This window comes from Prunus mume, linkage group LG8, assembly GCF_029339155.1.
Source record: "Prunus mume cultivar Tortuosa linkage group LG8, ASM2933915v1, whole genome shotgun sequence".
In the NCBI taxonomy this organism is placed as follows: domain Eukaryota; kingdom Viridiplantae; phylum Streptophyta; class Magnoliopsida; order Rosales; family Rosaceae; genus Prunus; species Prunus mume.
In genome coordinates this window covers 23,863,631-23,885,425 of record NC_142705.1, presented here as the reverse complement: position 1 = coordinate 23,885,425, position 21,795 = coordinate 23,863,631, and the positions used below count along the sequence as shown (strand labels likewise).

General features: G+C 41.1%; 1 protein-coding gene across 1 annotated transcript; it reads left to right on the top strand.

Annotated features, from left to right (window-relative positions):
- Positions 1-788: 788 nt before the first annotated feature.
- On the top strand, positions 789-5,577 carry EULS3 (hydroxyproline-rich glycoprotein family protein). The gene is made up of 4 exons (XM_008242225.2): positions 789-1,519; positions 1,622-1,744; positions 4,875-5,103; positions 5,305-5,577. Coding segments are annotated over exons 1-4 (1,005 nt in total). The 5' UTR covers positions 789-868; the 3' UTR covers positions 5,307-5,577.
- The last annotated feature ends 16,218 nt before the right edge of the window (positions 5,578-21,795 follow it).

Genomic DNA, 21,795 nt, shown 5'->3' with positions numbered 1-21,795 from the left:
TGTTATAAGCCATATAGATTTTTTGTTTAAAAACCTGCATTAAACAACAGCCAGACTTCATGGCTGGCTATGTGAATTTTGTGATGTAAATTTTGTGGTATTTTAGAGGCCCTGGGATCACACTCTTCGTTGCACCATTGAGAATTGTCGTTAGGTTTGAATGCCATTTTGTTTAATCTCTACCCCTCTGTCATTTTAGCCATTAGCTTCACGTTTCCCAAAAAAATTGAAATCTAGCGGTAGAAAACCAAATTAATCTGGGTCTGTTGGAGAGGGAAAGAACATGGGCACACAACCATCATGCGGGTCCCTCGCCAAAAACAGATGGTGAGAGGGTAAAACTCAAGTAAATTTAGGTTTTGACCAAAAAAAATATATTTTACTTTTAGAAAAAATCAAAGTTTTTTAAAAAAAATAGAAAAATCTCTCAACTTTCAAATCAAAGACATACAAATGTAAATGATTTCTTAAAAAATCCAAAAATAAATAAAGACAATTTTGTTTATTTTGACTTCTTTTATAAAATTTTTCCCCTTTGTGTTTTTCCTAAAGTCTCTTCCTAAAATTTATTCGTGCGCATGTGGCGCGTCTCTGACTCTGAGGAACCATTCCAAAGTTTCCTTATTTGCTGGTGGGCTATGTACCCGTTATTTTATTCTTCAAATCCAAAAAAGCTACCTGGGCTACAGCCCAGTGTAGCCTTATGAGTGGTTCCGCCTTACAGGAACTGTTGGGAAGTTGTTGCTCGTAATAATGTCGGGGAGGAAAGCGCTAAATAAAATTATAATTTTATTAATGAAAAAACTCTACCGAAAAGTGAACATATAAAAACGAAAAATCCTGACAGCAAAGGTCAGAGCAATCAGCAATGGAATTCCCAAATGAAAGGCACCACCACCATCGTCATCATCAGAGGGATGATGATGAAGAAAGACAGAATTACCCACCACCAGGAACTGGCTTTGATCAACCTCCACCTCCACCTTCATACTACAGAGAAGATCAACCTCCACCTTCATACTATAGACAAGATCAACCTCCACCTTCCTATTATGGAGCAGATCAACCTCCACCTCCACCTTTATACTATGGAGAAGATCAACCACCCCCAAATTCATACTATGGAGGAGCAGATAGACCTCCACCTACCCAAGTGAGCCACGTGTCCCACTCTTCCTTCCATGGTCATCCGCCTCCACCCTCCCAAGGCTTTCTTCACCAACCACCACCACCCCCAGTTCACTCTTTCAACTATCAATCTGAAGAACCTACTCCACCTGTTACTGTGCATCATGTTGCTCATCAAGCTCACCATGACCAACAGTCCCCTGCTCAATTTGAAAGCCATCACACTTCTCACACTTCTCATTTGCCCTCCTTCCATCCCCATGCCTCCTCCTCTTACTTCTCAAACAAACCCACTTTCAGAGTCTTCACAAAGGCTGACCCCAATTTCTCTCTCGCCATCACAGAGGGAAAGGTCATTCTTGCCCGCTCCCATGAAACCGATGACTTCCAGGTGACTACCCATCTCCCTCAATTTGATTTATTTGCTACTTTCCACCAATGGGTTTGCTAATTTCTCTTAATTATGGTATGCGTTTGTTTGATTGGGTTGCAGCACTGGTACAAAGATGAGAAGTACAGCACAAGTGTGAAGGATGAGGAGCGCTTCCCGTCCTTTGCTCTTGTTAACAAAGCCACCGGGCAGGCTCTCAAGCATTCCATTGGAGCCACTCATCCTGTAAGATTCTTACTCCCCATGATTAACATTTTAATTTGGAGTGCTAGGAAGTAATAAATTTTTTAATCTGCACAGTTTGTTCCATACATCAGAGAAAATGCAGTTGCTTATTTGCATTCTCAGCTTGAAGTTCATTTGTTTCAATGTTAATTTGTCAACATACTGCTTTTTTAAATTTCTGTGTGATCTTGGAAACAAAATACATTAGCTTTAGGGTTTGCTTTTTGGAAAAAAGGGAGAAGTGAAGGGTGTTTGGTTTCCCTTCCCAGAACTTGGACAGAATTCAATAGTTACACTTCAGCATTTCATATATGTATGTATATGTGTAGCGGGACTTGTTATTCCACATGAAGATCATTTTAGATTCAAAACCTCCTAGTTTATCCTGTTCTACGTATTATTGCAGAAGTTTCATTTTCTCTTAAAAAAAGAAAGTTTCCTCATTTTTTTTCATATCTCTTTGTACTTCTAATTGATTTACTCATGACAAAGATTTTTAGGGTATGTTTGAAGGTGTGCTGCATTAAGAGAGTGACCACGACCATAGAGACTGTTGCCTCAGAGGGTCATGAGTAAGATAGTATCCTTGCCAAAGATGAGAAACACCAAGAGAGAGAGAGAGGGGGTGTGTTGTAGGGTAGTTGTGCCAAAGTGGGGAATGACTAGGGATAGTCTTTGTGCCAAAGATGACAAATATAAAGAGAGAGTGGTGCCCAAGAGAACTAAAACCAAAAGGGTGTAAGGGTATGAGAAGATACCAATAAGAGAGTAAAATTGTTGTAGCAAAATAAAAATAAAATATAGTGTGTAAAAGTGTAAGAGTTAAAGAGAGTTGAGAGGTTGGGTGTACTGGGGCTTATGATATTGTGAGTGTGTGAGAATGAGCGTTTTTTTATAGTAGATTTTCGATCTCCCTCTTTTGTTGCTGTGGACAAGTTTTCCAAACATGTGTTTTCTTTTTCTTTATCTTTATTATACTTGGAGGCTATTCTCACATGGTTTGGGTGATGTGTATTTTGACACAACAGATTTAACCTTTAGAAATTAGAAAGCAAACCAATTTTGTTTGCTTGTCGTATGTTCCAAAATGTTAAAAAGTTTCAGATGTTGTTGTTACCTGTCTGCCTTGTACCCTCTGACTCCATTTCTCATGTTTCATGTTGCTTTATGTTTTATTTATTTGTATCGAAAGTTCTTAAAACATAATTTTCATGTTAACTTTCCATAATGTTAAACAGCTTCAGATGTGGTCCTTCTTCTATCTCCCATATCTCCCTTACTCCATTTATTATGTTTGATGTTGCTTTATTTTGTATATAAGTATACACCGCTGAAACATATGTATTGCATCCTTAGCTTTGTTCTACTATCATATATCTCATGTTTGATGTTCATGACCATAAATTTCTTCTTGTTTTTGTTTACTGTCAATAATGTCAATCATGTCACATGATGGCTATCAGGCCTCCTCCATTTAATGTTTATAAGCAGGCCAAGAAGAGTTCTAGGGTGCAGCAGACCCCCGAGTTATACACATTTAGAGGTCTAGAGCAATCAGGCCTCCACAACACACCCACACACATACAAGTTCTGGAATTTTGATATCTCGGAAAAATTAAACTATAGTGATTAGCTGGAAATGATTCCCAATTAAACTGTAGTGATTCTAGTTGTATTCAACTTACTTTGTGTAACTTCCATATCCTTCTTATTGCTTTCTTACGGATAAATTTCCAGCACCTTCAATTGCTTTAGCACCTTAAATTTCCCTTATCATTCTACATCAGTCAGTTCCTTTTTGATATTGGGGAAGGGGGGATTTGAACTTGGGACCTCTTCCAAGGAGGAGACCACTAGACCAAGAGCTAGTTGGCATGCTCACATCTGTCAGACCCTTAAATTCTTTACAAAGTTGGAATTTGAGATGGTAAAGTTGATATATGCCACTCTAGAGGCTGGGTGAGTAAAAGTTACTGAAAGACCTTTCGTCTCTTTTAATTTCTTCATTGTACTCTGCTAATGAAATGATAAACACATCTATTCTACTCTTCTAGATACTTGACAAGATTGGCCTCTATATAACCTTAAGGTTTCATCCTAAACCTGGTCATATATGGTTCAATTTGTTATTGCTAATATATTGTAGGTCTAGCAGTTGATTGATATATTACTGAGAGCTTTTCTTCCTACACCATGAATAGCCACTTGGACAAATTATGCAGAGGTGAGAAAAATAAGTCTCAACCAGATGCCCATGGCATTGCCTCACCTCCAGCTTCGTACCCAAATCAACCCAGTTAAGTTTGACTAAGGCTATCATGAGGGTGCTCCTTTTAATGCCTATTTTCAACGATGTCCTCCTCCAAACTCAAAATTTTCATTTAAGGTCTCATCCGCACCCCATGTACAAAATTTGATCTAAAATTTAATGTCTGATACATAAAGCAAGAGCCCCTATTTGGTGAAACTTTGAAAAACCCCACCAAGGCTCAAAGAAGAAAGTTATAGCTGAAAATCTATATATAGAAAGAATAGAATGGTCAAAAAAACCGAGCAAAATGTTCTAGGAAAAAAAAAAAGAAAAAGAGACAAGGACAAGGAATGCGGAACACCAGCAACGTTTTCTTAGTTAACAAACCCACTAGAAAGAAATCAAGAAACTGCATCCTTAAAGCCATATTAATAGCAAAATAACTTCCTTTCTCGGTCCAAAAATATCTAAGTGTTCCTTGCCTCTCAATATCTGCCAAACAGGTGTGGAGGCCGTTCTACTGAAATCTTCAGAATTTCACATTCAATCTCTTTTGGGTTTCTTTTTTCCTGCTACATATTTTTATCTTTTATTGGTACGAAGTGTGCAACTGTAAAATATGTTTGCTATGAGTTAGAAACTTAGAAAATAACAATTTCTATTCTGAAAAAATAATCAATTTATACGCAGTAAAAAAGTCTCTTCACAATGTCCACATGCATATGGAGAGACTAGTAAAAAAACCATGTTATTTCCAGACTTACACATATGTAAAGTATAATGCATGTGATTCTATATTATGCATTTCTTTGTGCAGAATCTAGAGATACTATGAAAATTTCAACATTTCTTATTAAATTTATCCCATTTCATCTGCAGGTACAGCTGATACCTTATAATCCAGATATTCTTGATGAGTCTATACTATGGACTGAGAGCGCGGACCTAGGTGATGGTTTCAGAACTGTTAGAATGGTTAATAACATTCGCCTTAATCTGGATGCTTTTCATGGTGATAAGAAATCTGGAGGTGTTCATGATGGCACCATCATAGTTCTGTGGAATAAAAACAAAGGAGATAACCAGCGATGGAAGATTGTACCTTATTGTAAGTTTTGACTCGTCAATAATTTTCCTGAGCAATATTATATCTCTAATAAGTCATGAGTCCTAATAGAGAGGTCTAATGGTTGCAGTATGAGATTCTTTTAATTTTTTTAGCCTCAAGTGTCTCAACAGCTGCTAATTTGTGTTTTGTTTGTTATATCTATCAACTAATTTATTTCTACTTTAATGATGCTAAATGCAGGATACCTTTGCAGCAGTTGTGCCATGCTTTATCGTGATATTGTCTACTTAAAAAAGTATTGAGTTTGGAGGGCTTCTTCTAGTTCTCACGGTGAGCGATTTGAGTTTATATGTTTATTATGTGTGAAAATATTAAAGTGTGATTATAGTGTCAACTGTCAAGTACTACAACTGTGGCTCGTATGTATAATGCGTCACCTATCAAAAACAAAAGATTGGTTGTATATTTTTTAATTTATTGACATTATAATCTAGTATTTCTGAAATGCCTTAATTTTGTGGTTGTCATCATTATTTGTTTGTTTACTGAGGAAGCTTATGGTTGTACCTTCTGGTATCAATCACAGATGACAGAAGCATGGGTTGAGTGTATCGTGTAAACGATGCGTAAATTTATTGATGTGTGATTGCAATTGGCTATTGTCTTTATGGTGAAAGATTCTATTGACCAGGCAGGCTATAGTAAATCTCCTTATGCCCAAGTGCATGTGCTTCAGTGCTTGGGTTGGCTAAATCTCTCCTAAACCAATCTGTTTCTCAGTTAATCCAACCATAAGCAAGGTGATGCAGCGAGATTAGCACTTACATACATTGAACCAAATCACCCCTATTTATTATAAACGATTATATCATGAAATGAACCTAGTGATTTTTTATACTTACCCCATTTCAGTTTTTTCTTTTTTGTATGCAACTTTGTTGCGTTTGGCATGGGAAATATGATGGTGTGGCCTGTAGCTACATTTTTTGCAAAATATGATGGTGTGGCCTGTTTTCGATCATATTGAAAACCATGGAAACACATGCATTTTGGCTTCTCCTAAATCTGATTTTTTATTGTGGGAAGAACCCAAGACCAACGTTTTCTAGTACCCTTGTTGATGATCCTTTACTCCTCGAACAATGTGATATCTCACACCGGGTTGAGGTGTATTGGAATATAATGCATGTGAAAAGGCCTCGGGCTTCACTAGTATCTAAGTCCTGTGACGAATCCATAGAGGAGCAAGTGTGACCCCCGCAACGCCGGAATCATCCACATGAGTGAAGGAGTTTGACCCCTGCAATTAGGGTTGATTTACAAACATATCAGATAGATATCAAGAGATTCTAATTAAAATCCAAAAAAATCCAGAATGAAAATTCTACTCCAATTCCGTTCCAAAAAAATTCGGAATTTCCATATCCATTCCAATTCAGAAAACTCGAAATATTTGAATAAATCAATGCAAGTGGCTCAAATCTTAGTAGTGTGGGGAGTGATTTTTTTTTTTTTTCTTCATATTTTAATATTACATTCGTAATTATATTTTACTATTTGATAATTTTAAAGTAATAGTTTTTTTTTTCCATAGAAATGATAAATTTTTTTAGTACAAGCGATAGTTTACTATAGGGATGAAGATTTCTCATTTATGATGTCGTGGGATTGAACCAAGGCATTTGATCTGTCACACTTTTCTATTGGACTAGACTTAGGGTTCGTCATTGGGCTAGCCTAGCTTGACTTGAAAGTTTTGGGTTCGGGGCAAGCCTTCATGGGCTTTTTTATTTTTGGACCGAGTGGGGCCGCCCATTGCCTTTTTTATTATTTTATTTTATATTTTGCCTTACTTCCATTCTAAACATTTAAGTAAATGGAGTAATATAAAAATAAATTGAAATAAAAAAGACAAAACATTTACTTAAGTTTACCATGTAAATAAGGAAGTACCTCTATTTGGATTCAATAAAAAAAAAAAATACTAGAAAATCAAATTCTCAACAAATTAAAATGAAAATCCAGTTTTAGTATAAGATACAGTTTATACCAATATTGATACTTTAATAAGTCAAGGTATACTTTATACTAAAATCTCGTAAAATTGTGTTTGATTATTTAAGTTGTAAGGAACATAAACGGCCAAAAATATCATTGAAAACATTAGTATTTCAAAAGTTTATTTTACTTAGTCAAATTTTGAGAGAAAACAAATTTTCAAGTTATAATATGCAGTAATCTATAGTATTGTTTAAGAGTTATGTAAGGTTAAGCCCAAGCCCTACTCAATCTTGTTGGGTAGAGGGTGAGGCGGAGGTTTCAAAACCTGGCCCAGCCTACTAATCTTAGAATGGGTGGTGAGCACCTAACCATTGAGCGGTGGATTTTGGCCCATCGGGCCTCGGGCTACCCATTTCGACAAGCCAAATGATTACCCCTAGCTAAACCTCATTGATGAGAAATGATAATTTTAAGTAGTTAAACAATACATTAATAAAATTTCGGAACCACAACGCCAGCTATTAATAACTTGGAAAATTCTGGGAAAATTCGTGTTTTTTTTTTCTTTCTGGTGCTTTTGGCTTATAGGTTTGCGAGGAGGAAAGATGTGAACCTTTTCCAGAGCTTTGAACATAGACTTTTTGGAACATGCAATGAAAATTCTATTGGCTTCCTCAGTAAGAAAATGAATGTGGCCTTATGTTCAAAGCTTGATAGGCAGACAGGGAGGGATCGATTTATTCTTTAAAAATACATACATATAGCAGCTTAACTATAGCTAGCTGAAATTGTTTGATGGGTTTAGAGAAGAAGAGAATACTTGTTGTTCAATTATATATTGGATCGATGGCACAAGACATGGCGGTGAACAGAGGAGCAGAAGGTCAGCTCATCAAGCTGCTTGAGGGTTTTCGGTTTCATCCCACGAATGAGGAAATCATAAGCTATCTCAAGGATAAGGTCACCAACAAGAACTTCATGGCTTTTGCAATCGGGGAAGCTGATTTGAACAAGTGTGAGCCATGGGATTTGCTAAGTGAGTAATAATTAATTTTAAATATTTTTCCTCATGAGTATATATTTTTGAATTACTCTTGTTAATCTCTCTAGTCAACGGTTTGATTGATGAGCAGAGAAAGCCAATATTGTAAAAGGAAACAAAATAGTCAATGATCTGATTATGATCTAATTGGGAGCAGTTGTAGGATCGAATTGTAATCAACATAAATAGGTTCTGTTTACCTAGAATAGCTTCTCTGTTTTCCTAGAATAGCTTTCCTTTACTTGTATAAAACACATGCTTCTGTATACTGTTGAACTCACTCAATACAAACCATATTCTTCATATATTTTCACATGGTATAAGAGCGCCAAGACTGGTGACTCTAAAAACCCACCTACCTTCCGCTACAGACACCCACAAAACTACTAAGCACACCACCATGGGTGAACCACAAGCCACAGATTCAACGACCAACCATATCTGATCCTCTCATTTTGCACCATTCCGACACACCAGGGCTCACCCTTATCAACGCACCCCTAAAAGGAAATAACTATGGACAATGGAGTCGCTCGATGCGTCTCAGTCTCAGTGCCAAGAATAAACTTGGACTAATCAATGGGTCTATCAAGGCACCACCATCAACTGATGCAAAATTTCCTATGTGGCAGCGTTGCAACGACATGGTATTGTCATGGCTCCTACACTCGATTCATCCCGACATTGCCAGTAGCGTCCTATATTCTTACACAGCAGCCGCCGTTTGGAACGATCTCAAAGACAGATTTTCCCAAAGCAACGACTCCAGGATCTACCAAATTCGACAAGAAATTGTCGAATGTCGTCAAGGACAACAATCAGTCTCCATATACTATACCAAACTCAAGGCACTTTTGGATGAATTGTCTACTTATCATGAACCCCTCATTTGTGACTGTGAGGGCCTGAAAAAGCTTGCAGATCGTGAGGAAAAGGAGAAGGTCATGCAATTTCTAATGGGATTAAATGATTCTTACTCCACTGTTCGTGGCTCCATTTTGATGATGAATCATATCCCTGATACATGAAGAGTCCATGGGTTAATTCTCCAACACAAGAGACAGATGGAAGTGGCAAGTCGCCGAGAAAATCCATCTTATTCTCACGCTATGCAGACTTCGCGTGCTCCGTGACCACAGGCTCTTTTCGCTTCTACAAACCATCCAAATGCTCGCACTGTGACCAATAAGGTCATTCAATTGATCATTGCTATTACATCATTGGATTTCCAGTGGGTCACAAATGGCATGGGAAGAATGTGCAACCCAGGAATAAGAAGTCACCTGCTTACAATGACAAGAGGGCTGTTGCTCACAATGTAGAATTGGAAACACCTCCTACCAAGGGTCCACCAGCTTCTGCTACTGGAGGCCCTACCTTCACAACCGAGCAATACAATCAAATCCTTGCTATGCTTCACAATAAGAACGGTAATGCCCAGCCATTTGCAAATGCGACATGTATATTTTCCCTCACTTGCAATACTGCACATCATGATTCGCATTCTACCTTACATTGGATTATGGATAGTGGGGCAACAGATCACATATCTCATCTAACACCCACGCATAATACTCATAGTAGGACTCAACATGATTTTGTTGGTTTCCCTAATGGCGAGCACGTTGCCATTGAAAGTATAGGATCTGTGCGCCTGATGCCTGATTTGTCTCTTGATGGAGTTCTACATGTGCCCAAATTTCGTGTGAACTTATTGTCTGTGAGTAAATTAACTCGAGCATTGAATTGTATGGTGACATTTTATCCGAATTTTTGTGTTGTGCAGGACATGGAAACGAAGAGGATGATTGGCCTGGGCAAGCATTTTGATGGGCTCTACTACCTTACGCCACAACAAAATCCCCACCTAGCTAGTCATATTCACCGTACCTCGGATCTCTGGCACCAACGCCTTGGGCACCCCTCCTCTGCTCCTCTCCATTTTTTATCCAAAGCAATTCCCAATATTATGTTTGATTCTACGCATGTTTGTGATGTCTGTCCTCTTGCAAAGCAAACACGCTTGCCTTTTACTCATAGTTCAATACAATCTACTGCACCTTTTGATATAATACATTGTGATATATGGGGCCCACACAAAATTCCTACACATTATGGGGCAAGATATTTTTTAACTATTGTGGATGATTTTACTCGCTTTACATGGATTCATCTTATGCGTTTTAAGTCTGACACACAATCCTTGTTAAAATCATTTTTTTCTTGGGTCAAAACACAATTTAATCATGACATCAAAATTCTCCGTGCTGATAACGATGGTGAATTCATCTCCATGTGTTCTTTTCTGGATAGCCATGGTACCATTTTTCACCACACTTGTGCTTACACATCACAACAAAACGGGGTTGTTGAATGCAAACATCGCCATCTTTTGAATGTTGCTCGAGCCTTACGTTTCCAAGCTAATGTTCCTTTAAAATTTTGGGGAGAAAGTCTTCAAATTGCTTCTTATCTCATCAATCGACTCCCTACACCCTTACTTGCCCATAAATCCCCTTATAAACTGTTGCACGGGGTTCAACCTACCTATTCTCACCTCCGGGTGTTTGGGTGTTTATACTATGCTACGAATCTCACTCCCACTCACAAATTTGATACTCGTGCGCGTCGTTGTTTATTTTTAGGATATCCCCTTGGGCAGAAGTGTTACATTGTCTATGATCTTGATAACCACAAAATTGTTACTTCACGTGATGTTCTATTTCATGAACACATGTTTCCTTTTGCTCACTTACCCTGCGAAGACCAACAAGACCTCCTCGTTTTACCTATCCCACTTACTGACCCACACATATCTGGGACCAATTTTTTTGACCCAGCCCAAACTCATTCCAGCCCATACATCGACCACCTTTTAGCTGTTACGCCTCCAGACCTACTCTCCTCACCGTCCAGATCTTCCATCACCACTCCAAACCTTCCTCTAGATCTCCCTGTGTCGTCTTCCACCACGCCACCAGAACCAACCGATCCACCACATGTACCAGCTTTCCCCATCATCCCTTCACCCGATTCGGACACCATCGCAACCGGCACTTATCTTCCCCTTTGCCGTTCCAGCAGACCCTCCTATCCACCGACTCATTTTAAACACTACCAGGCCCATCATGCTGCTCTGCTCTCGCCCGATTTTCCCTCTTCTTCCACGGTCGGTACCCGGTATCCCCTCCATCAGTATGTCTCTTACACTCAGTTATCTCATGCACACCGTACTTTTGTTTCCAACATTTCTCACTTGGTTGAACCAGCAAATTATGCACAGGCAAGTCAGGATCCCAAATGGCTTGCCTCCATAAGTTCTGAGATCAAGGCCCTTGAGGACAACCGTACTTGGTCTGTGAAAATATATGAAGAATATGGTTTGTATTGAGTGAGTTCAACAATATACAGAAGCATGTGTTTTATACAAGTAAAGGAAGCTATTCTAGAAAAAACAGAGAAGTTATTCTAGGTAAAAAGAACCTATTTATGTTGATTACAATTCGATCCTACAACTGCTCCCAATTAGATCATAATCAGATCATTGACTATTTTGTTTCCTTTTACACTCCCCCTCAAGTTGGAGTATGGATGTTAATTATACCCAACTTGCTGAGATGCGTATGAAAGATGGGTGCCCTTAGCGGTTTTGTAAAGATGTCAGCTATCTGATTTCCTGTTGGCACATAAGCTGTCTTAATTTCACCCTTTTGGATCTTTTCATGAACTGTGTGACAATCTAGCTCGATATGCTTGATTCTCTCATGGTACACTGGATTTGCAGCAATATGTAAGGCTGCTTGATTGTTGCAAAACAATCTTGCTGGTCCAGAATGTGGTACTCGTAAATCTCTCAACAAATATCTTAACCAAGCAAGTTCACAAGTGGCTGCAGCCATCGAACGGTATTTTGCTTCGACTAATGATCTGGACACCGTGACTTGCTTCTTACTCTTCCAGGACACGAGTGAGTTTCCAAGGAAAATGCAATATCCTGTCACTGATCGTCGTGTGATGGGACATTTGGCCCAATCCGCATCACAATAACCAACCAAACTTAGCTGACTTTTTGTAGAAAATAGTAAGCCTTGCCCAGGTGCGTTCTTCAGGTATTGAAGAAGATGACATGCTGCCTTGAGGTGGTGTAGCTTGGGTTCTTGCATGAACTGACTCAAAGTATTCACTGCATATGTAATCTCTGGTGATGGTGAGGTAGATTAATTTTCCAATTAATCGTCGATATTGAGCTGGTTCCTTGAGGGCATCACTGCCTATTGTCGTTAGTACCAACTCAGGTTCCATGGGGACTTTAGTGGGTTTCACTCCAAGCAATCACATGACCCATTGAGGGTTCGGGGAATGAAAGTTTTAAAGCCACTTGGAAGCATTAAAACTCAAGCTCATTTCTCGGACCTAAATACATGGGTTAGCATGAGAGAAAAGGGAAAAATGGTCCAATGTCTTAGGAAGACATTTAGTAGCCTGCATACTTAGATAAGCCCACATCAAAAGAATGCCCAAAATTAATAAAGCCACTTCCAGCAACTTGATGAAAAGCCTATCAAACGCTGGAAATAACAAGCCAAATAACCCAAAACTGTGCATACAAGCCTAGCCCAATAACTTATAAAAATCTGGCACCAAGTTCTACCTCTATTAGAACTCCAAGAACGGTAAAAAAAGAAGCCATGGCAGAGACCAAAGGAAACCTATGAGGGTAGGATGAATACCCATCGGACAAAAGGCTCTACCTATCTTCTTTTCCATTACAAAGCTTCATTTTGAAAACCAAGAGGAAAAGTAGGTGGCGCCTCACCCTTATGGAGAGGTGTAGCTGCGTCAAATCCTTGGAACCACAAAGGGTTCCTTACCCATGCACCTTGGATAGGAGAATTTCACAAAAATAGGATTAAGTGGGGAGTAGCCAAAGGAAAAGGAAGAAGAAGACTAGATGAAATTAGGGTTCTTCGTGCCTATAAAAGGGGGCCTCTTCTACCCAACGAAATCACCATTCACGGCTTGACCAAGCTTTGTCAAGCAACTGAGAATTTACTCAAGCCACCCAATCTTCTTCTTCGTTTGTTTTTCGTCTTCCTTTAAGATAGAAATCGTTCTAGTTCTCCTTTGTCTTCAAACTTTCGCTCTCAGTAGGAAATCCATGATTTTCTCTCTCTCAAATTGCTAAACTTGTGAAAGCTTAGCTCCCATGCCACAGGCTCCTCAAGCTAAGCCATTAATCGATTTATCATGCTTATTTGGCTGTTGGTGAAATGAACCTAAGAGTGTTTTTCTAAAGTCTCATCAGACTTTTCAAAAACTCTTTTGGGAGCTTGGTTTCGAACTCAGACATTGGGGGAATTTTGTTTCTTTTTCTTCTTACAACCCAAGCCCATTCGTCATTGCTGGAACAAAAGACCCCTACATAAATTGGCGACTTTGCTGGGGATCAAGCTGCCATTTTCACTAATGCCTCCAAGGAAGAAGACCAAGAGTAGTACCATGGCTTCCCAAGATGGATCTTACCATGGTGATTCTCAATCACGACAAAATGCCTCTTCTAAGGAACAAGAACGTGCAAGTGAGGGAGCTTTCACCCTTACAGATCTTATTACGGCTATGCAGGCTATGGGGGAAACCCAGAGGGAGATAATGGATACTATCAAAGAATTGAAAAATGCTGCCTCTAAGCCAAGCGAAAAGGATGACAAACATCCACAAGAAGAATCTGCTGCTGCTGGAAAATGGTTTGAACAAAAGGGACCGTCTTTTGTTACATAGGAAGATGTCGTTGCCATGCTAGAAAAGGAGCTTAGTCGAAGCCAGGAGGATTGGAAGTACATTCCTCAGCCACCATATCCATTGAGCTTACTCCAGCAGCCATATCCTAAAGGCTATGAAACACCAAGCTTTGTCCTTTTCGATGGAAGGAAGGGAAGCCCGAAGGAGCATGTCAACCGTTTCATTGATGCTTCACATGCTGGTGATTACAATCTCCGATTGCGAGAGTTTTCAAAAAGTCTTATTGATCGGGCTTATACCTGGTATACAACATTGACACCAGGTTTTATCCGCTCTTGGGATGATTTGGCAAGCAAGTTTTGTAAGAAATATTTCCAACACGAAGAGAGAGTCACTACCACTCAACTCAACAATACCCACTAGAAACAGGGGGAAGATCCTGTGGACTTTGTACGCAGGTTCCGAGACCTAGCTCTAGATTTCTATGACGAAAAGGATGAGGAGGCGCTTATAAAGATTTGCATCAGCAACATCGTGGCAGATTATAAAGTCTATTTGGAAAATATTGGCATCAATCAATTTTCTCGATTGTTGGAAGCAGTAAGGAAGACGAGCATGTCTGTCAAACCGACAGGGCAAAGTCCTTGGAGGAGTGAGAAGAAGGAAGCACACCAAACGCTAGCCATAGATGACAAGTCATCCAATGACTACAACTCACGCAAACGGAAGGACATGGAGACATATCTGCCACTACCATGCAAAGATGAAGAATTCTATGCCATCCTTGACACGATGATTGCTGACTGCGCAATCAAACCCCTTAGGCCCTACAAAGTCCCTACTAGAGAGGAGAAAAATGACCCTAGGTACTGCCGTTACCATCAATTTGTAGGGCATCCAACCACTGCTTGTCAGAGCTTAAGGATGATCTTACATGGTAAAATACACGAAGGAGTTCTTGAGCTTCCCTCTAGGAAGCAAACTATTGATGAGGACCTTTTGCCAAAACGAAGGGGGAAAGAGACGGCTGCTGTTATAACATGCTCCGACGACTTGCTTGATGATGATGAATTGTGCCACCCATGGAGGAACGACCCGAAGCCACCGGAGGCTATTTGGGAGCCTTGTGGAAACATGGATAAAGCTTATTGGTGCAAATACTCAAAACCGTCAAGCTACGACACGCCATGGCCACTCGCTGAGAGATGGAATGGCTGTGCAGACAATGAAGTATTCATGTTGGACATGTCGGAAGAACAATGCCAAGGAGCCTCGTTTGGACAGCAGGAAACGGCTGCTGTGACATTTCACACTCTTACAGAAGCCGAGGCAACTGTAATAGAGCAATACTTAGGCTTGAAACAAGGACCCATAGCTTCACAAGTCCTCCAAAGGAATCCAAAGTTCAAGTCACTCTTTGACCAGCTTGGTTTTGGGCCTCAAGCAAGGGAAGTAGCTGTTGTAGCTCTCATGAATATTTCTGCGGAATCCGACCCCCATTGCTTCACTGCTCAACCTCAAAGGTCATTCTTGGAAAACAACAATGCTATCGTTTTTACGGATGAAGACATGGAAGTTCCATATCCGGATCATAGGAGGCCACTCTACTTCGAGGGGTAAATCAACGATGTGTTTATAAGGAGGGCTTTGGTGGATACGAGTTCTTCTGTCAATATTTTGCCTATGTCTGTACTTACAGCAGCTGGTATTCCACTATCCAAGATCGTGCAGTCCCAAACAAGCATTAGCGGTTTCGAGAATCAAAGTAAGGTTACAGTTGGACACATACAGGTGAATTTAAAGGTAGGGCCAATCCGGTCACTTACCAAGTTTTATGTGGTGGACGTGGATGTGGCTTATCATGCTTTGCTAGGGAGGCCATGGCTCAACAAGCATAAACTTGTGGTCTCTAGCTATCATCAATGCGTGAAGGGAAGGATTGGGTTGAGGCCACTGTGCATACTGGGAAACCAAGCGCCGTTCAACAAAAACGAAGCTCATTACTCCGAGGCAGAGTTTTACACTGAATGCACAAGTGCTGGAAGCAACCCATCCAAGGACTTCGGGACTTACCTACCATCATGGACTGAAATTTGTGATCGGAGCAACGAAGAGCTTATAACCATCATTGATCGAGAAAGGAAGAGACACTCGGAGGTTAACAACCATGCTTACGATCATCCCCAATGCTCGAAGGTGATGCTGCCATATGGGCGCATTGTGTACCGCTTATGACGGGATTGGGGGCTTAACCGTATCCTATGGGAAAGCCCCGAGTATGGAGGAGAAGCTATGCAAGCAAACAACCATGAGGGTCCAGATGACAAGCCATCCCTGCCTTGTGCTTTCCAAGAGCCAATGATAGCACCCAAGCACATGCAAGATGGCGCAATGGCAGTAGCTGAGCAGTTGGAAACAATCGATTTGAGTGATGATCCCTCTGTCCCAAGACCCATCTCCATTAGCATTCATTTAACAAGGGAAGAGAAAAAAGCTTTGGTATCTTTGTTAAAGGAATTTCGAGATGTATTCGCTTGGAGCTACGAAGAAATGCCTGGCCTCAATCAAAATTTAGTAAGTCACATGCTGAATATTGAGCTGGGTACAAAACCTGTTGTACACCCAAGAAGGAATTTTCATCCTGAAATTGAAAAGCAAATCAAGGTGGAAATCGAAAAGCTGTTAGCTGCTGGATTCATCAAGCCAATCAAGCACCCAACGTGGCTAGCAAATATCGTTCTTGTGAAAAAGAAGACCGGAGTAATTAGAATATGCACGGATTAACGAGACCTCAACCGAGCTTGCCCAAAAGATGAATTCCCGTTGCCCAACATGGATATCTTGATCGATTCAACCTCGGGTCAAGGCATGTTGTCCTTTATGGATGGATTTAGTGGCTACAATCAGATCAAGATGTCACCAAAAGATGCCGAGAAGACAGCCTTCCAAACATCATATGGGAACTTTTATTACACGGTCATGCCGTTCGGTCTTAAGAATGCTTGCACTACCTATCAAAGGGCTATGACAATAGTGTTTCATGACATGATGAGGAAGGAAGTGGATAACTTGGTAGTGAAGTCAAGGAACATGGGAGGCCATTAGGGGGTTCTGAGAAAGGTGCTGGAAAGGTGTCGGCTCTATGGATTGAAGATGAACCCAAAGAAATGCTCATTTAGAGTCTCATTTGGCAAGTTTCTAGGTTTTCAAGTACACCAACGTGGTATAGATGTGGATCCAGAGAAGACCAAGGCCATATACTCTCTTGCACTGCCTAAGAATCCAAAAGAGTTAAAGAGTTTTATGGGAAGATTGTCATACATTCGGCGTTTTATTCCAAGTCTTACTGCCACTATGAGTGTTTTTACTCCCTTACTCAAGAAAGGCAAGTCGTACAAGTGGAGCAAGGAGTGCCAAGAAGCCTATCAGCAAGTGCAACAAATAATCACCAAGCTGCCCACCATGAGAGCACCCATTCCGAGACTTCCGCTCAAGCTTTATTTCGCTGCAACAAACACAGCGGTTGGGGCTTTGCTTGCCTAAGACGATCATGGTGGAGACGAGAATCCCATTTATTATGTGAGCAGACAACTAAGGGGAGCTGAAACGAGATACCCAAAGACCGAGCTCTTGTGCCTTGCTCTTGTCTATGCCGAACAACGCTTGCGACATTACTTCCTTGCTCACAAGCTACAGCTCATAGTAAAGTCTGACCCCGTAAGATATCTGCTCACAAGGCCGGTGCTATCTGGTCGTCTCGCGCGTTGGTTGCTATAGCTATCCGAATTTGATATCACGTGCACAACTCCTAAGACCATCAAAGGACAAGTCGTGATTGACATGCTGGCTCTATTTCCCGAAGTAGAGGAATCAACTCTTTCCAAGGAGGTTCGGGAGAGCAGCCTGAAATAGTTGTTGCTGTTACAGATGAGGAACCATGGACCCCCTACTTTGATGGGTTTGCTACATCAAAAGGTGGAGGAGCAGGTGTGGTGCTCATTAATCCCGATAGGCAAGCTACGACTCTCTCATTCAAGCTAGATTTTCCATGCACAAACAATGTGGCGGAGTATGAAGCTTTTATTATGGGATTGTCCACAGCAAGAGAAATGGGTGCAGAAAGGATAAAGATCATTGGCGATTCAAATCTAGTGCTAAGTCAATTGCAAGGAAGCTTTGCTGTGAAGGAAGCAACCTTGGCACCATATCTAACAGCTAAGTAGGCATAGTATTTTATTTTTAGTGCATTTCTTTTTTTAATGTGGTCTCCTTCTAAATGCTTGCTTTTTCCTTGGAGAAGCTTTTGTAAAATGCACCATCATGGTAGCATGGGATTTGAAATGAAAATGAAGGAGTGTTTTGAAGAAGAAAAAAAAAACTGTCTTTGGAAGTTTGCCTTTTTCAAATTTTATATACGTGTATATATATGGCAGATATTTATAAAAAATAAAAAATAAAAAGAAGAGAAAACGTTATTTAGCAGAAGACATAACAAGCAAAGCCATTCGTATGGGATCCTAAGTCTTTGACAGGTTTCATGCTTTAGTGAGATAAACACGCCAAGCTAAAAGAAGCTAGCATACTCATAAAATCCAAGAACCTTCTCAAAAAAAGGAGGGAAGGAGGGGTGTCAAAAATGGCATCCTAACAAAATTTTGGCAGCATCTACCTTGTTTCAAAGGGATACCCAACCTATAGGAAGATCTCAAGCAAAGAATTCCACCAACCAGACAACATATATATATACTAAACAGAAGTTACAATGTGTCTTTGGCAAAAAAAAAGGGACATAAGTTCCAGCAGCTAGAACACAGCAACACTACAATGCCAAGCTGCCATAGTACAAGTTTTACAACATAAGTCAGACCAAGTTATACAAGCTAAGAAGTAATGTGTTCTTCAATCTTGAAAGGAATCTTGAAACGTGTCAAGCTAGTTAGTCCTACACCAAGCAAATGTAACCTACAAGATTAGGAAGAATGTCAGAAGAGAACAAGTTGGTATCGGACAAGAGTGGTATGAGAAAGGGATAAAAGGTCACGAACCTCAAAACCATCAAGGATGGCTAGAAAAGAATGGAGGAAGCCTTGTGAGAATATCTTGTCACTGCCTCCACCACGTAGCCAGCACCATCAGAAGAGACACCTTGGGCAAGAAGGAGGTCACGCAATTCCTTATGCTAATTTTCCAGCTCACGCTGCTTAAGATTCAAAGCCTCTGCCGTTGCTCTTATTTCATATTGTGAATAGCCCATGCCCCAAATACAGCACGTGCTAGACCCTTCACCAAGTTCAAAAGAAATTATACTAGAAAACCTAAGGTCATGGCTTCGCAGATTGCATCCTGCCAGCAAAGGAGTCTGTGATCCGTGATGTCCACCAATTGCATAGTATCCATTCCATGGAGCACCAAGCCAAGGGTTCGAAAAGCAGCACACCGTGAAAAAGAAGAGGTAATACCAGTCATGTCCATGAAATCCCCGTACTTGTCCATAAATTTCTCCAAAGCTGCAACCATCTCGGGATAAACGAGAGCTCCTCGGAATGTTGCATAGCCATTGAACTGGTGACAGAGTGGCAGGAGTTCATTAGCGGATCGGAGGACCTGAACACCACCATCAAAGAAGGCTATGAATGCAGTTAAAGATGTCTCCCACTCTAACCAAGATGTGTTAGATGGGTGTCCTGTAGAAGCATTCCCGGCAATAATGTTAACTGGGCAGCCTCAGACTGTGTCACCAAATGAAGACGCTGAAAGGCTAGGGGACTGGGCTCTGGCGCCAGGAGAAGTGGTTGAATATGGGATGAAGCGGGCAATGTCCCGTGAAAGGCAAAGGTGTTGCTCCGGAGAGCTGCCGAAAAGGCTGGTGAAATAGCATGCTTAAGGTCCCTCTGAAGAAAATGTCGAAAGATATGAGGTAATGGGCTCGTGACTTGGAACATAGGTGCTTTATCCAGAGATTTTGTTGATGTCATAGTCAGAGGTGACTCGGCAAGAGCTGCCTCAACCAATGTGTTGAATGTGTTAGAGGAAGAAGGCACCACAAGCACAATCTCCATGTTCTGAGCAACATGCCCAATCTGCAATATATATATATATATGTATGCAAGGATTAGTACGAGATAATTAATAGGTTGCGTGCATTAGCAAAAGAGTAAGAGAGAGGGAGAATGAGATAAATAGAATACCAGCGGAACGGATACCTCATGGGGACTTCGTGTAGGGTCAACAATGGTCACAGCAAGGTTCGAGCCCTCAGCAATATCATAACCTGCAAGATGAGCACGAGTGGTGAGTAAACAGGTTAGGGTGCAAAGAAGGAAAGGAGAACAGAATTTAAAATATGCCAAGTACCGGTTCAACGCTAAAATGGCACACACTGCTACCAGCAGATCCAGAAAAAGTATCCAAGCCGCCTTGTTGTTCTAGACAATTGCCGAAATGTACGAATACGTCCTCATCACGATCATAGTTGTTATGCCTGTCAGAGCCCTCATCTATGTCACCAATGTCGTCAACATCCTCTTGCTCATGAACGCTAGCCTCAGACTCATCGATGTCACCATCATCACTATCATCATCAATTGTCACCATAGTTCTGGTTCCGGAGGCTTTGCTACAGCTTGTACAAGCTCCAGTGAATCTTGCCTGCAAAACATGCATGCTGCAACGTTTTGGAGTCACTTGTGGGGACATGGGAGATTTTTCGCTTCTCTTCCTCTTTGGGGTTGTACCCATCTTCCCTAAAAGAAAAATAAGATACATGCTTCATAAGTAAAGAAGGCATGAAGAAGCATTTGAGGTAGGGTAACACTTACTGCGAAGAAGGGTAGTTTCCAGCACCTTGCCAGCACGACTCTAGCTCTCGGATGCAGCAGGCTTTGAAGACTATGGACGTTCCGGGGAAGTTGCTTCTTTAGCTCGAGGAGGGCCACTTGGTGCCACCTTTGGGATGAATATTCTAGGTTTACCGGCATTTCGCTCCTTCCTTGCACTTTCCTTCTCCTCCCATCTCTGTTTGCCTGACACCGGTGTTGCATCTTTTCCAGAACAGCGAGGACTTTGCATTCCGGCTTTGGTCTCGTTTTGGGAAATTCCCAACAATGTCACCGGACTTGGAAATAAAGGGCAGATTGCGTTTTGGCTTAGAGGGATGGCTTTCTCTTGACACAAAACACCAAGGCGAGCTATTGCAGGAGGCAATCTGTCTCTAGGAAAAGATTGGAACTTGCGGAAGGAGGCGAGGCAGCGGTTCCAGTAAGCTTGGTAACTCGTGAGAAGCCACCAATCCTTCTCTTGCTAGTAAAACAAGGGGCCTGCAACTGTTCGGTATGTGGTCATTGCTCCGAAGACCCTGTAGCTCAAAGGGGTCACCATGATTATGATTGCTTAGTACCCTTAATCAAGCTGAAGTGCCGCCTGACTCGGTGTGGAGAGTAGGTCACAGAAATCTCTACCCGGTTGTCCCCAAGAGTAGGTAATGGGATGGGAGCAACATTCAACAAGGCATATTTCCTGAACTGGCCGCCTGTGGCATGGCTGCTGGAACCTCAACAGTCACCGACGTCAGCATAAAAGGGCTTGAAGGTGAAGGTCTCTATCGAGGTGCCGTAAGGACGGAAGATGAAGTTCTCAATGTTATCCAATAACTTCAAAAAATTATGGCCTTTCCTCTGCATCCTCTTAAACCACCTGCAAACTAAAGGAAGACTATCCGGCATAAAGGAAACCTTGCCCCAATCAGCCAACTTCATAGCATGTGAATGGGGAAGTGAATGTATATCCAATCCTTTGAGATGTTCCCACAAGAACACCTGCAAAAAACCAAAATTCAGGAGAGTCTCCACGCCCATGGTTCTGAATGCATTCTTTTCCAAAAGCTGAGTCTGATCAAGTAAACGGTATAGGTGTCCCAAGAACATGGGGCCTAAAGGGATTATGTCACCTCG